The 15,006-nt window shown below is 43.3% G+C and overlaps 1 protein-coding gene across 6 annotated transcripts in view; it reads left to right on the plus strand.

The window, feature by feature from the left end:
• Nucleotides 1-4,576: 4,576 nt before the first annotated feature.
• The window catches only part of KLHL12 (kelch like family member 12), a 43,903-nt gene continuing 33,473 nt past the window's right edge, over nucleotides 4,577-15,006 (plus strand). For 2 of the 6 annotated variants that reach the window (XM_068265497.1, XM_068265498.1), the window contains exon 1: nucleotides 12,528-12,616. Coding sequence is in view for 3 of the 6 variants with exons in the window: in XM_068265499.1 (XP_068121600.1) it covers nucleotides 12,508-12,616 (109 nt within the window). In the remaining 3 variants the exon portion in view is untranslated. Of the gene's footprint in view, nucleotides 4,680-4,723; nucleotides 4,821-4,937; nucleotides 4,958-12,496; nucleotides 12,617-15,006 lie in introns of those variants that run through there. The other 4 variants (XM_068265499.1, XM_068265500.1, XM_068265501.1 and 1 more) reach the window with 4 other exon arrangements.

Below are 15,006 nucleotides of genomic sequence, written 5' to 3' on the forward strand. Positions count from 1 at the left end.
CGCAGGGAGAGAGGGCGGGGTGACGCCGGGACAGGAGGCGGTCCACGCACGGCCATGGCTAGGGTCATGGTGGAGACTGGAGTGTAGTTGTCGCTGCTGGCCTTCTGCAGCTTCCTTCATGCACACCAGATGTGTTCTTTCAGAGAATACTTTACTAGTGGCCAGATACGTCCTTGTAGTTCCACATACAGTACATTATCAGCCACAGCTTGCTTCCTCGACATACTTATGTCATCTTTTATTAATGTATCATTATACAATAATATAATACATATATTATAAGCTCTTAGGGCCTTTTTCCACTGTGAAACGCGATCACGATTGCGAGCAATCGCGTTTCAATTCCCACCATGCGATTGCGATTGAGCTATCGCAATCGGATCGCACTAATGGAAATTGCTGCTGCAGTTTCCATTAGTTTAATGCACCTTGCGATCAGAAGCAAATCGCAGGCTAGTGGAAAAAGGCCCTTAGGCCTTTTTCCACTAGCCTGCGATTTGCGATTTGCTTCTGCGATCCGATTGCGATGCGATTTTGGTCAAAGCGCAATCGTCATCCTGCTGCGTTTTGTATGCGATTGAGCTGGACTATAATGAGTATAGTAGCTCAATTGCATGGTGGAAATTGAAACGCGATCGCATTTCATAGTGGAAAAGAGCCCTTAGTCAGGTGCAGCTATGGGCTCTTTTCCACTATGAAATGATTCCGATCGCAATCGCATTTCAATTTCCACCATGCGATTGCGATTGAGCTACTATACTCATTATAGTACAGCTCAATCGCATACAAAACGCGGCAGGATGACGATTGCCCTTTGACCAAAATCGCAATCGGATCGCACTAATGGAAATTGCTGCTGCAGTTTCCATTAGATTAATGTACCTTGCGATTTGCGATCAGAAGCAAATCGCAAATCGCAGGCTAGTGGAAAAAGGCGGCTCCCTGCACACCCGTTTTGCGATTCCGATTTTCAATTCCGATTTTCCCTGAATGCAATCAACAGAAAAACGGAGGAAAAGACGCAACATGCAGTAACGATTAAAAATCGGAATTGGATGTAAAAACCGATTAAAAATCGGAATCGCATGCAGTGTGCAGGGAGGCTCCCTGCACACTGCATGCGATTCCGATTCCGATTACGCTTTTTAATCGGTTTTACATCCGATTCAGATTTTTAATCTTTATTCCACTATGAAATGCGATCGCGATTGACCCTCAAAATTACTCCACCAAAATTTAGCACCTGCACTCTTTACTACAGTCATGCCCTTGTATTATGTGCAGCAATTGCTTTGGCATTATCTTGCTGAAATAAGGCTTTCTATGAAAAAGACATCATCTGGATTACAACTATGTTACTTTATATACAAAACAATAATACAATAACATTTCTATAGCGCTTTTCTCGCATAGGACTCAAAGCGCATAGGCTCTCTCAGATTCCCTATATATATTATTCAGCATTAATTATGCCTTCCCCGATCTGCAAGCGAGCAATGCCATGTGCACTAGTTTACCCCCATACCATAGTCTTGGGGTACACTTTTGGACTTTACTGGTAAAAAGGCAGGTGGTCCTTCTGATCTTTAGCCCAGTAGATACAGTGTCTATATTTGACAAAAAGAATTTCACATTTTGATTTGTCCCAGCACAGGTTAGCTGTCTACTTCACTTTCTTTGTGTAGTATAGAGTTAACTAACAATTTGGATGCAACAATGCACAATAGTCACAGACAATTGTCCTGGGTCAATGCAATGATTTCCATTATAGAACCAAATCTCTTTTTATTCCAATGCTGCCAGAGGGCCCAAAGATCACATCTATCCAATATTGGCTTGGGTTAGATCTTACTTGTCTGTGCAGGATACCATGAGTTTTCAGCCATGTGTTTCTGTGTATTTTCCTGCATTATGAGTTTTTTGTTTGTGTTTTATAAACCCCTGTAGTGTTTCACAGAGTGGTGTACCCCTCCCCATCTTTACTTCTGAAAGACTCAGCCTCCATGGGCTGCGCTTTCTATATTGACCAGTTGCCAACGAACTAATTAGTTGTGAAATGCTTCACCATTTTTTTTTGTGCTATGGAACTCTTCCAATGTTTTGACCACTTTCCCAACATTTTTAAATGTCTTTCTGGAATCAAATTTAACAATTAAATTTGTCAGTTTCACAATTTGATGTGGTGACCTTATGTTATTTTCAATGAAGTACAAGGTTTAAATGATTTGTAAATCATCACATTCTATTTTTATTCATATTTTACAGTGTCTTTATCTTTGAAACAGGGTTGTGCTAAAACTATAATAAATAATTGGTCTCCATAAATAACAACAGCATGTGAAAATGCTCAGTAGATCCAGAGACAAACTCATCTCATCAGTAATCTTTGGTGGGCCTTTGCTCGTCAAGGGGGTACTGGAGGAAGGCATGGGAAGCCTCTATAGCAGGGGTAGGGAACCTATCGCTCAGGAGCCAGATGTGGCTCTTTTGATGGCTACATCTGGCTCACAGTTAGGGGTTGATTCACTAAGCTACACTGCTCAAGCAGTGCAGCTTAGTGTGGCAGCGCAAGTAAAATTTTCAAAGTTGGCACGCTACTGCTGTAGCATGCACTACTAACTTACAGCCGCTCTAATTGTCCCACCCAGGACCCTGTCAGGTCCAGAGACTTTGTAGGATGAGATCCCCGCACTTTGATTGGCCCAATAGGCTGTCTGTCAGTTGACAGGCAGTCTATTGGGCAAAAGTGCGGGGATTTCGTCCTACAAAGTGAATCAACCCCCAAGTCAGCTAGCTAATTGTACAAGCTGTCAGTCGGTATTTCTCCTGTCTGACTCGGGGAAATTGCTTGTGTTACTGAAACCCAAGAAAAGCATAAGATGTGTCTGAAACTTCCATTGCCCGGAGGATCAACTGTGTACACATCACCATGGCAACAGGGACGTGAGCCCTCTGCTGCGCATGTGTACTGTCAGAGAAACATATTTTTTGGCTCTCATGGAATTACATTTTAAAATATGTGGCGTTTATGGCTCTCTCAGCCAAAAAGGTTCCTGACCTCTGCTCTATACAGGATCCAGAGATTTCACTCTTCTTAGGTACCGTATGTCTTTTCATACCCGAGATCCGCCTCAGGTACACTTTAATGATACAGGACTGTGTTTCAAATTTCTGCCAAGGCTTTGGCCGCCCCAACTGCATTTCTGTAGATTGCTTTCAGCTCGCCAGCCTCAGCCTAATTAGTGAATGCCGACCGTGAAAATGCAGGCAGAGGTTTAGGTTTCGGTAGACAGGCTTTGGCAGACATGGGCAGAACTGTGTTCACGAGTAGTTTCGAATACATTGCATCAGGTATTTACCCTGAGGGCTCTGTCTTTTTACTGGTATCACTCACAAAACATATTGTTTATTTATTTTTTCTAGGGAAAAACACCTATTTTTTAATTATGATTTTGAGAGGAATGCTGCTATCTTGTTGTTAGGTGCACATGCGGTTTTTCTGATTCATTCAAGTTCAATCGCTCCAACAAATGCTACATGCGATTTTAGAAAAATAACAACACTGATGCAGGAACACCCTCTAAGGGCCCATTCACACTAGGGCGATTAGCGTGTGTTTCCTGCTAATCGCAAAAGCACTTGCGTTTTTAAAGCGCTAGCACAATTGTAACCCTACGGTAGTGGTCTCACTGCTGCGATTGCTGCCGATCCGCAAGGGCAGAACGTGTTACCTGCAGCATTTTCTCGCGATTCTGGAGTGATCACTACAGTGCTTATAAAAGCGCTGATCACAATTGCTCTGAATCGTGAGTGTAGTGATTTTACTACGCTAATTGCGGTAAAATCACCCCCGCAAAATCATTTTGCGACTTACAAGTGTGAATAGGCCCAAAGGGTAACATTAGCCAAGCGCTGGCGATCTGAAAAGTGCTCAGAAGCGCTCTTGGTGTGCATCAGCCCTGAGTCTGGAAAAGGGAGGGGGAAGGACTGAGCGGTGTCTTGAAGCGTGTGGCGCTGTGTCCAGTATAATGCTAGCTACAACACTTAAGGGGCCCATACACTCAGCCGATTTTCTGGCCGACCGATCGATCCCAATCGATCGATCGATTGCAAATCGGTTGGCCAATCGATGGCCAATTTCGATGGATTTCGATGGATTTCCATCGAACTAGCAGGGTGGAAAATGTAGGTCGATCTGATGAGATTGCTTATCAGTTTGCATTGGCCTTAATGGAAGATTGAATTTCAATAGATTTCAAACTGAAATCTATTGGAATTCTATCCTGGTAAAAAAATGTTCTAAAAACGCATCAGATAGATCATCAGATGCATTTCTTATCTATCTACTGCCAATCTGAGGAGTGTATGGGCACGCTTAATATGTCACTACAACAGAATTTCACAAGGAGGAGCCGAGACATGGGAACAGGGAAGATTGGCAGCTCTGCACACCATTACTGAGATGTGTACAACTGCACTCAGTACTTTGGCTTCCACGTGAGCAGAGATCAGTCACTCTCTGACGTTACGACGTCCTTTGGGTCAGTAGGATTTTTAGAATTTAGTTTACAGCCTGAGCGTATCACATGAGCGGCGGTCACGTGAGTGGCCCGGTGACGTCATGAAGGTCCTTCAGACCACTAAAATGTAGCACCTACCTAAAGCTGAACGCATTAACGGTAACAATAAAATAATGTGCCTGTAAATATGTGTAGGAACTCTGGGTGGGACTTTTGTGCTGATTATGAGTGAATGGCTTTCGGGGAACTTGTTCTTCCGGGAGCGTTGTGCATTGCATATGCTGGGCGGAACACAGAAGTGTAAGCTGAGCTGCAACATTAATTTGTTACTGAATGCGGTTAATTATTACAAATGATACAGAAAATCTATTTGAGGTTTACTGATATGTTAGCATTGTTGTCGTTGCCTCCTGGAGTGCTTTTGGGGTTTGAGTAATGTAAGTTTTCTTAGAGATAATCATGTATTTTGTGTCTTAAATGTACTTGGGATGGGACAGTGCAACAATGTTTTTCCTAATAAGTTACATTACATTCCTCTCTAGCAGTGCTTAAAAGATTTTGAATATTTCTGCATGAATGTGATCTTTCTTCTGCAAATTATAAACACTATATTTTTTATTATCTTTCTAAATACTGGATATCTTTTCGTTTTAAGCAAACAGGTCATAAATAAGATAAACGTGTAAGCGGAATATAACCCTGCAGGGTTACACCCAGAGCTTTAAAGAGAACCCGAGGTGGTATTTCATTATGTTACTGGGGCACAGAGGCTGGTTGTGCACACTAACACCAGCCTCTGTTGCCCCATGGTGTGCCTCCATGTCCCCCCTGCGTGCCGCTATACCCCCGCAGTGCTGGTGACACACAGCGTGTCGCCAGCACAATGTTTACCTAAGCGCTGTCTGTCAGCACCGCTCCCCCGCCTCCTCAGCATCGGCGCTACCCGCCCGTGTCCCTTCCCTCCCGCTGATAGGAGGGAAGTGACGCGGGCGGGTAGCGCCGATGCGGGGGAGCGGCGCTGACTGATAGCGCTTAGGTAAACATTGTGCAGGCGACGCGCTGCGTGTCGCCAGCACTGCAGGGAGTATAGTGGCGCGCAGGGGGGACATGGAGGCACACCATGGGGCAACAGAGGCTGGTGTTAGTGTGCACAACCAGCCTCTGTGCCCCAGTAACATAATTAAATACCACCTCGGGTTCTCTTTAACCACCCTGGCGTTCTGATTAAATCGCCAGGGTGGCTGCGGGAGGGTTTTTTTTAAATAAAAAAAAAACTATTTCATGCAGCCAACTGAAAGTTGGCTGCATGAAAGCCCACTAGAGGGCGCTCCGGAGGCGATCTTCCGATCGCCTCCGGCGCCCAGAATAAACAAGGAAGGCCGCAATGAGCGGCCTTCCTTGTTTTGCTTATATCGTCGCCATAGCGACGAGCGGAGTGACGTCATCGACGTCAGCCGACGTCCTGACGTCAGCCGCCTCCGATCCAGCCCTTAGCGCTGGCCGGAACTTTTTGTTCCGGCTACGCTGGGCTCAGGCGGCTGGGGGGACCCTCTTTCGCCGCTGCTCGCGGCGAATCGCCGCAGAGCGGCGGCGATCAGGCAGCACACGCGGCTGGCAAAGTGCCGGCTGCGTGTGCTGCTTTTTATTTCATTCAAATCGGCCCAGCAGGGCCTGAGCGGCAGCCGCTGGCGGTGTTGGACGAGCTGAGCTCGTCCAGACCACTCAGCTGGTTAAAGTTCCGTGGATAGAAATGCAGAGGCATCCGAAGTTTAGATAGATACATTTTAAGTAAACACAATGTAACAAGTGTGGAATGTGACACACACTCTCTGACTGTGTAGGAGCTGGAGGACAGCCAGAGAGTGTGTAACATTCACCACTTGTTACATTGTGTTTACTTAAATGTATCTCTCTAAACTTCGGATACGTCTGCATTTCCATCCGTGGAACTTTAACGCTCTGTGTGTAACCCTTCCAATGCTGGTCTAGTAAAAAAAAAAAAAAATGTTGGTTGCATATAATATGCTGTAAATTTAATGTTTTAGAGCAAAGTTGAAATGCAGGGTTATATTCCAAATTGGACTGGTTGGAAATTATCGATTTGACCCATCGATCTGATGGGAAATTGCATTACAGTGTATATCTAGTTTCCTCATGCACTGAGGCGGTAGGGCTTTTTGCAGATGTGTGAGTCAAAAACAACTAAAGCCAAAAACTCAGCATGACAGCCAGGCAACTGGCATTATTTATAAGGGAATGAAGATGGCAGTCTCCGTATTCCTCTCTCTTTAGTTTTCCCTTAGGTTCCTTTCGCACTATAAATATTGTGTTGCACATCCTGAAAAATAGGATCACAATGCAGCAGTCATGTAAAGTTGCATCGTAGCCTACTACTGCGATGCGGCACATACAGTGAAGCAAACAGTCCATAAACGTCCTGCTTTCAGGAGGCTTAGGGGCTGATTCATGAAAGTGCGCTGCTACAGCAACGCGAGTTAAAAAGCAACATGTGCACACAACACGTGGTTGTGCTTCGTAGTGTGCATTCATAAGTTATGCCCAGCCCTTTAACTGGCACATGCTGTGCAGTAGTGCGACCGCTACTACATAACGTAGTCGGGGCTGCGCTAGTGAACTATCACAGTTGCGCTACTTCACAGCACGTGGCAGTTAAAGGAGCGTGCATAACTTAGTAAACAGAGCACGTAACTTAAGAACGCACACTACAAACTTGACCGTGTTAAAGCAGCCTAAATTAACTGCTTGCTTGTGTGTGTCTTTGTTTGTTTGTGTCTGTACGGGCTATTTTCCCTGATGTCTGTATGCTGCTTCTTTTATGATTTTGGATCTTTGCAGACCCAGGTGACCTTATGAAGCTGCAGATTCAAATATGACACGACTTCCCTAACCACTAACCAAGTTCCTGTGAAGGTTCATGGAGGTTAATAGACGTTTAGACTGTCTATAGCCCTTTCAAAATATACAAGACAGAGGTAACCGCTCCGCTGTGCTGTGAGAGACAGTGCTGGATCACAGGCAGCCAGGCCCATTCAATACAGAACAGAAGGAAGGATCCGCAACGATGTCCGTTTTAGCTGTATTGGGATATGTCCTAAATAAAGCATATTGTGATGACATCGTTGCGGATCCTTCCTTCTGTTCTGCCTTTCAAAATATCCCAGGAAAGATCTCTTCTGTAGTATAAAAGTTCAGAAAACTCAGGTTTGTTTGGCTATTTATTTGGACAGCACACACATCTGTGTATTTTGGTAGAGATGGTCAGTGAGATCCACAATCCATTTATTAACAAAGGATTCAAAGCCCAAAGAAGAGACCTAACCGTGAGATGCTAATAATTCTGGCCTGCAGGCAAATTTAATTCAAATTGTATGCAGCTTGAAAGTGTACCAATCCAAAAAGGCTTGGAGAGCATTTGACTAGCCCAGCAAAGCTGCATACAGTTTAAATTAAATTTGTGGGCAAACAAAAATTATTAGCATCTCACTGATCATCTCTCGGATCAGTTGTGGGTCACTGAAAATAAGTCGGAGGACATCACTACTGCTGAGCAAGACTGTGAGGTACAGCCTGAAACTAGGGAATCAAATCCAACAGAAAGCTATCCTTTCATTAATACTTATTTTAGCTATTTGATCTTGGATGGCAGCCTAGAAAGCTAGGGGCTTGCCTTTATCTCACAACTGAAGGAAGTACTGATGTCTTCCAGCTGAAGAGCAGGACAGTTAGAACTTTAGTGCTATGAATTACAATTTCTGAAACACGGAGTCATTCAGGTAGAACCTTATTGAAGTCTTCTAGCAGCTATTCAAATTTCAGGGGTACAAAATGTCCAGACAGACTACATGAATCAAGTGTCTGGCCCTGTAATCTATTTTGAAGCAGGAAAAAAGGGCGCAGGAACCCTTATGGAAGAAAGGGAGCCGCAATGGTGCCTATGATAAAATCCACAATTAGTGGCAGTAAAGGGAAAATTGGGTGCATGGCAGGGGCCACTATCAGGTGCCTGCCGGGTCCGAAATGTACCCTTATTGTGGGAAATCGTGGCTTTTACTTTGCCACTAGGATGCTAATTTTGGGCACCGGGAGGGTGTACCTATAATATAGCCGCAGGGAGATTTCGGCACAGGGGAAAGCCATTAAACTCTTACCCTGCTTCTGCACAAGTCCTGGCGGCGTTAATTATTATTCCCCCCTCCAGATTCACGTGGATGGTAGGGAAAGATGTAATTGGGCTTCCAGCTATTGCTGGCAGCCAAATTAGTGTTCTTGTAGTGATTTGTGTTCCGTCTTCTGACGGCACCCAAATCAGTCACTGAGAGCTGCTATAGCTGTAATTCCTATTACGGTCTATGGTGGCGCCAGCTGCACCCAAATCTCCTGTGCTGTTTTCACAGCGCTTGCCAGGAGATGCCCAATTAGCGGCAATCATTGAATATTTCCGCATCTGCAGGCGCCCAATAGAATCGCGGGCACCAGGGGTTTGTGGAAATGGAAATTGTTGCAGTAGCAGTGCATAGTGGGCGCAGAGCCCAAAATTAGCATCTTAGCCATGATATCGGGGCTTTGCATTAGGGGGTTAAGGGTTAGGAGATGAGGTGAATCTTATGGTTAGGCAACACCGGGGGTGGGGCATCTTAGGTTTATGCACCACCAGGAGGGTCTTAGAGTTAGGCACCACTGTGGACGATCTTCAGGTTAGGCACCACCAGGGGGTTCTTAGGGTTCTTGGTGTACCGCCCCTCAAGGACTTACATTACACACCTTGAATACAAATCAGATGCAAATCTATGCACTAAACCCTAATCTAAATAAATTGAATGCAAACTGATACACATGGATGCAGCTAGCAATAAGTAGACTTACATTTTTATACAACAGGAGATATTGGCAGTGCTTCCAAATATAGGCTGACCAGCTGCACAGATGTGCTGAGCCCACACATGGGCAGATTACGCAACTTGCATTCAAAACAGATGCAGCAAAGGAGGACGTTTGCTTCAAGGACAGCCTGTGCACAGATTGTTCAATACTAGACTTTTCCACGACGATGATGTGCACTCTCGGAAGAGACCTAACCTGATTGAGTGCTGCAACCAGGGCCGGGCCGAGGCATAGGCTCGAGAGGCTCCAGCCTCAGGGCGCAGTGTAGGAGGGGGCGCAGAATTCATTCAGTTGTCAATCCTAATTGTGTTTGAAGCAGAAAGAAATAATAAAAGGGGATACATGGCAGTGACTGCAAGCCATATAACTAGATATTAAAGTGTTGGGGAGGTTGTGGGCCCTGTGGCGCCTCTTAGTCTAATAGCAATCAGTGTGTGATGGCTGGGGTGGCAGGGATGGAGGGGCGCACTTCGGTGTCTGAGCCTTGGGTGCTGGAGGACCTTGTCCCGGCTCTGGCTGCAACTGCCTGAGTGCTAGTTAAACTTAACCACTAGCTGATGGTGAAAACATAGTATGAACCTGAAGCTGCTAGCCATAAATGGTCTAAACATTTTCTAAAGAACAGGGAAAAGATTGGCAGTGCTAAATCAGGCTGCAATTAAAATGAAACCAACAGAGGTGTGCACCGCCCTCCAGGGACTTAAATTACACACCTTGAATACAATATGCACTAAACCCTAATCTAAATACATTGAATTCAATACTTTGAATAGTTTTTGGTTGTAATAATCTCTAGTAGAACATCAGCATAGCATTAGTAGTCCTTTAATGGAATCCTGTACAGAAAGAGATTATTGTAAACTGCATTTGCTGACCTTTTTCTAAAACTGCTATGGCCTGTACACACTTGCAACTTAGGTTATCTGTAATGACTGTTCACAATCAATATGGGTGCCCTCTCAATCCCAGACTGCACATGAGCAATCAGGCATACTGGAAAATCATGCTAGATCACTACAGTAGAAACTTGTTATAGTAAACTCAGGCCCCAGGACCTAACCACGAGCTTCAATGAATATACAATGTATGATGACCAATTCTGATAAAATACATTTTTGATACAGAAATAAAATGTACCAAAGGGCTTGGCTATTTAGTACAATACAGATTGGTGATTGGACTGCTGATCTAGAACCTAGGTTCTCAAGGCAAATGGCACATGTGCCCCAAGGGGTATTTCTGTAGGGCTCAGGAGGTACTTCAAACTAACTATAGTCAATCCCTTATGGTTTGTTTTAAGATGGGGGGGGGGGATGATATTTCATGTAAAATAAACACAAATAAGCTCAGTTAATTGCAAACATCAAGGAAGCATTCCCCCGTTGCGCTCCTGTCGCCAGGAGTGTTCTGCGCAGGTCAGAAAGCCCACGGCCTAAAGGGGGCTAGAGGAAGCCCCAGTTGCATATACATTCTTTCTTTTTGTTAGTCTCAGGTTTCCTTTAAGATGTTGATTGGCCAGCGTAGTCACTAATAAAGGGGTACATTCTTTAATAATTTAAACAAGCAACCAAACACTATTTTAGAAGTCTGAGCCACAGACTAAAGCTTGGTACACACTTTCAATTAAAATGAATGGTCAATCACTGACCAGTTTTAATACCTCCATGTAGTATAATGGTTACCTACACAATCTGCTCATAGTATTCAATATCTGTTTACCCTGAGGCCAGGGAGTGCTGCGATTTCCTGGAGCGATCGTGATTTGGCTACTGTAGCTACTGACTGATGCGATTGTTGCTAAACTACTGCAAGCAGCGTTTTGTGATCGCTGATATTCTAGTGGAACCACCCCATTGTGATCCACTGGCAAATCTCTTTGCCAATTGCCGGCGATCGGAAAGCACTTCCAAAACCGTCTGGTGGGTCCAATTCCCTCATACTACATAGAGGTGGCCAGTCAAATTGAAAGTGTCTCACATAGGGCTGGTACACACCGGAGCGGTCCTGGAGCGGTTTTTAAAATACTTGGCTAGTGGGAAAAGGGGGAAAACCGCTTGGCTAGTGAATGGGATGGTGCGCACCAGGGAGGTTCATTTTTCCACAAACGCAATCTCGAGGGGCTGCAGCATTTTTTAGATTTCTGAGGCGTTTCTGCCTCAATGTTAAAGTATAGGAAAGTGGAAAACCGCTCTGAAAAACGCTAGGGCAGAGCAGTTTTCCAGGCGTTTTTGTTACAGAAGCTGTTCAGCAACAGCTTTACTGTAACAATATTTGTAATCTGCTACACAAAAATGCTCCAAAAAAAACACCAGGCATGTTTAGAAAACATTTCTAAACATGCCTAGAATTGCTCTGAAATCTGCTTCAAAAACCTCTCCCATTTTGCAGATCTGCTAGAGGTTTTTGGTGTGCACTGGGCCAAAAACAGCATGTCTTTCAAACTTTAGCCATAATTATTACATTGCGAGAGAGTAACATACTGCTAATAAGTATTGTCACTAAATGGAGTAGTCTATTTGCAAAGGCAGTTAGTTTGGAAATGTTTTGCCTCCTCTTTAAAGTGACCCTGAAGTAAAAAAAAATAAAAAAGGGCCCTTAGTGGGTACTTGTCTCGGGAGGGGGAAGTCTCTGGATCCTAAAAAGGCTTCCCCTGTTCTCCTACACAGCCCCGTTCCAGTGCTGGGACCCTCGAAAGAGAGCTTTTCAGCAACTCGCACAGGTGCACTAGCCAGATCGTATAGGATCTGCCCCACTGCTCAGGTGTGAACTGCCTGCACAGTAACACAGTCCCCATCGGGCTCAGCTATTTCCGCTGGAACCTGAGCAGGACGATGTTAGTGCGTCTGCACAGAGAGGCCACACTTCGGGGGTCCGCACACTAGGACGGGGGAGCCTTTTTAGGATCCAGAGGCTTCCCCCTCCTGAGGTAAGTGCCAACACCAATGCATTGAAAACCCCCTGGGTTTGCTGTTAATTTTTTTTTTTTTTTTTTTTTTTAATCTTTCCATCTTCAAGAACTTGTCTCAGAATTGAAAAGTGGAGAATTTTTTGACCATTCTATTTGTTTCCTTTAGGATCAAACTGCATGCCTCTTGCAGCTGCTAAAAATGCAAGCTTCACACTTTCTGCTTCAAACCTGGTCCTACTACAAATCTGTGTCCTGGAGATAATCTGGACTAATTTATTCTTTACAGGTAAGTTGTGTCTGCATTCAATTTTATATGTTTTTGTTATTTTGCCTGCATTTAGTTTTCTATGTTTTTTGTTGTTGTTGTTTAACCACTTCCCAACTGAGGGGTTTTACCCCCTGACCACCAGAGCAATTTTCACCTTTCAGCGCTCCTTCCATTCATTTGTCTATAATTTTATCATCACTTATCGCAATGAAATGAACTATATCTTGTTTTTTTCACCACCAATTAGGCTTTCTTTAGGTGGGACATTATGCCAAGAATTATTTTATTCTAAATGTGTTTTAATGGGAAAATAGGAAAAAATGTGGAAAAAAATGTATTATTTTTCAGTTTTCGGCCTTTATAGTTTTTAAATAATGCATGCTACTGTAATTAAAACCCATTAAATGTATATGCCTATTTATCCCGGTTATAAAACCGTTTAAATTATGTCCCTATCACAATGTTTGCCGCCAATATTTTAATTGGAAATAAAGGTGCATTTTTTTCAGTTTTGCGTCCATCCCTAATTACAAGCCCATAGTTTATAAAGTAACAGTGTTATATCCTCTTGACATAAATATTTAAAAAGTTCAGTCCCTAAGGTAACTATTTTTGATTTTTTTTTTTTTTAAATTGTAATTTTTTTTTTTTTTAATTACAAAAAAAAAAAATTGGGGAGTGTGGGAGGTAAGGAGTTAATTTTTTGTGTAAAACTAGTTTAGTTTATTTGTGTGTAAAAAAATGCTTAGGGTGTAGTTTTACTATTTGGCCACAAGTAACTTTTTGTTTCATGCGACCTGCAAGCATCCTTCCGGACGCTTGCAGGAAGTAGAAAGAGGCTGGGAGTTTGTTATTGCTCACAATGATCGCGCTGCTCAGCCGAGCGGCAGCGGATCATTGCGGGGCTTAGATCAACGAACGGGAATGGATTTTCCCGTTCATTGATCTCTGGGCGAGCGGGCGGCGGCGTGTTTACTAGCGGCGGGGCCGGCGTGTTTACGAGCGGGAGTGCGGGCAGCGGCGGGAGTGCGCAAAGTACGGATTTCTCCGTCCCTGGGGGTTAAAGGATGGAAAAAAGGACGGAGAAATCCGTACGGGCGGGGGTAAAGTGGTTAAGGTGGTCACAGTTTGTTGTTGTTTTTGTTGTTTGAAATGGTCACCAACCAGCTATAATTTCAGAAAAGGAATGTACCATAGTCCTCTTCAAATTTCTCAATTCAGTCATAGATAATACTTAGTATAACTAATAGTAAAAGCAAAATTAACATTGTGCGCACGTCTATAACTGGCAGGATTTTACATATTTGCTTTAGGGAGTGCATAAGAAATTGCTTTCAAACCAAACCGTTCAGCTCCTAAACTTTAGGGCCTAAAGTATACATAGGCCACTTTTACAGTGTTGTGGTGTGGCGTAATGACTGCATTATAACACTTCAATGCACCACCTCTGCGATGTTCCAGTGGCGTATCTAGGGAAAATGGCGCCTATGGCAAGCACTGTAAACTCAAAGTAAATTTAAATATAAAATAAAACTATCTAGATAGTATTGATATCTAAAAAAGTCGTTTTTAGAAGGAGGAGGATAGATACAATTGTTTCTCATCAGTTTTTCACCTTGTTTCCCTTTTAAATAGTTCAGTATAGAGTTTAATTGGGAGCCAAATCTCTAATCAGAAATTGAGGTACATGAGATGGAGGTAACTGCAAATCAGCTCCATGCCCTTGACTCAGTTAATATGACAAAAACTGTAATGCAGAGCTGAGCGGTATGACCTCCTCATGTTCATTGTAGAAGGAATAGCAAGAGCAAGATATATTTAACACTGTTTTTATCTTGGATCTGGGTACAATGTCCTATTTTTGAAGATATTGGGCATTATTCACAAAGCTTTTTTTAACCTGTTTTCACCTTTTCTATGTTACATTTTTAAGCTCCCAAAGAGCAAAAATATAATATAATTAAGGTAAGAAAAGTAATATTGAAACAAAATTAATCGGGAACAACTTATTTTGCTTGTAAATGTGCTGAAAGGTTATTTTTATCAATTAGGTGATAAATAAGTAATTTATGAGAAGTTTTGTGAATAGAGCCCAATGTTTGATGAAATGATTTTATGCTATTATGGCACGGTCGCATCTTTTAGGTCACTGTTATGCTAGCCTCCGACTGATTGTAGGATAATGGCCCAAGGACCACTGAAACCAGACTGCTGATAGACCATTATAGTTTGTGGTCCCACTGAGTGCAGCTTCAAAGAGTACTTTGTGGTGAAGGAATACTGGTAATGGTATAGTCCAGTAGCAGAGTGCAGCTTGCTGTCTAGTGCCCATTGGGAGTGTTAAGAATAATTTAATGGATTTCATTAAATATAGGTGATGTTAATATTACTGTCATACTTCTAATTTT

The sequence above is a fragment of the Hyperolius riggenbachi genome, chromosome 2 (assembly GCF_040937935.1).
Source record: "Hyperolius riggenbachi isolate aHypRig1 chromosome 2, aHypRig1.pri, whole genome shotgun sequence".
Classification (NCBI taxonomy): Eukaryota; Metazoa; Chordata; class Amphibia; order Anura; family Hyperoliidae; genus Hyperolius; species Hyperolius riggenbachi.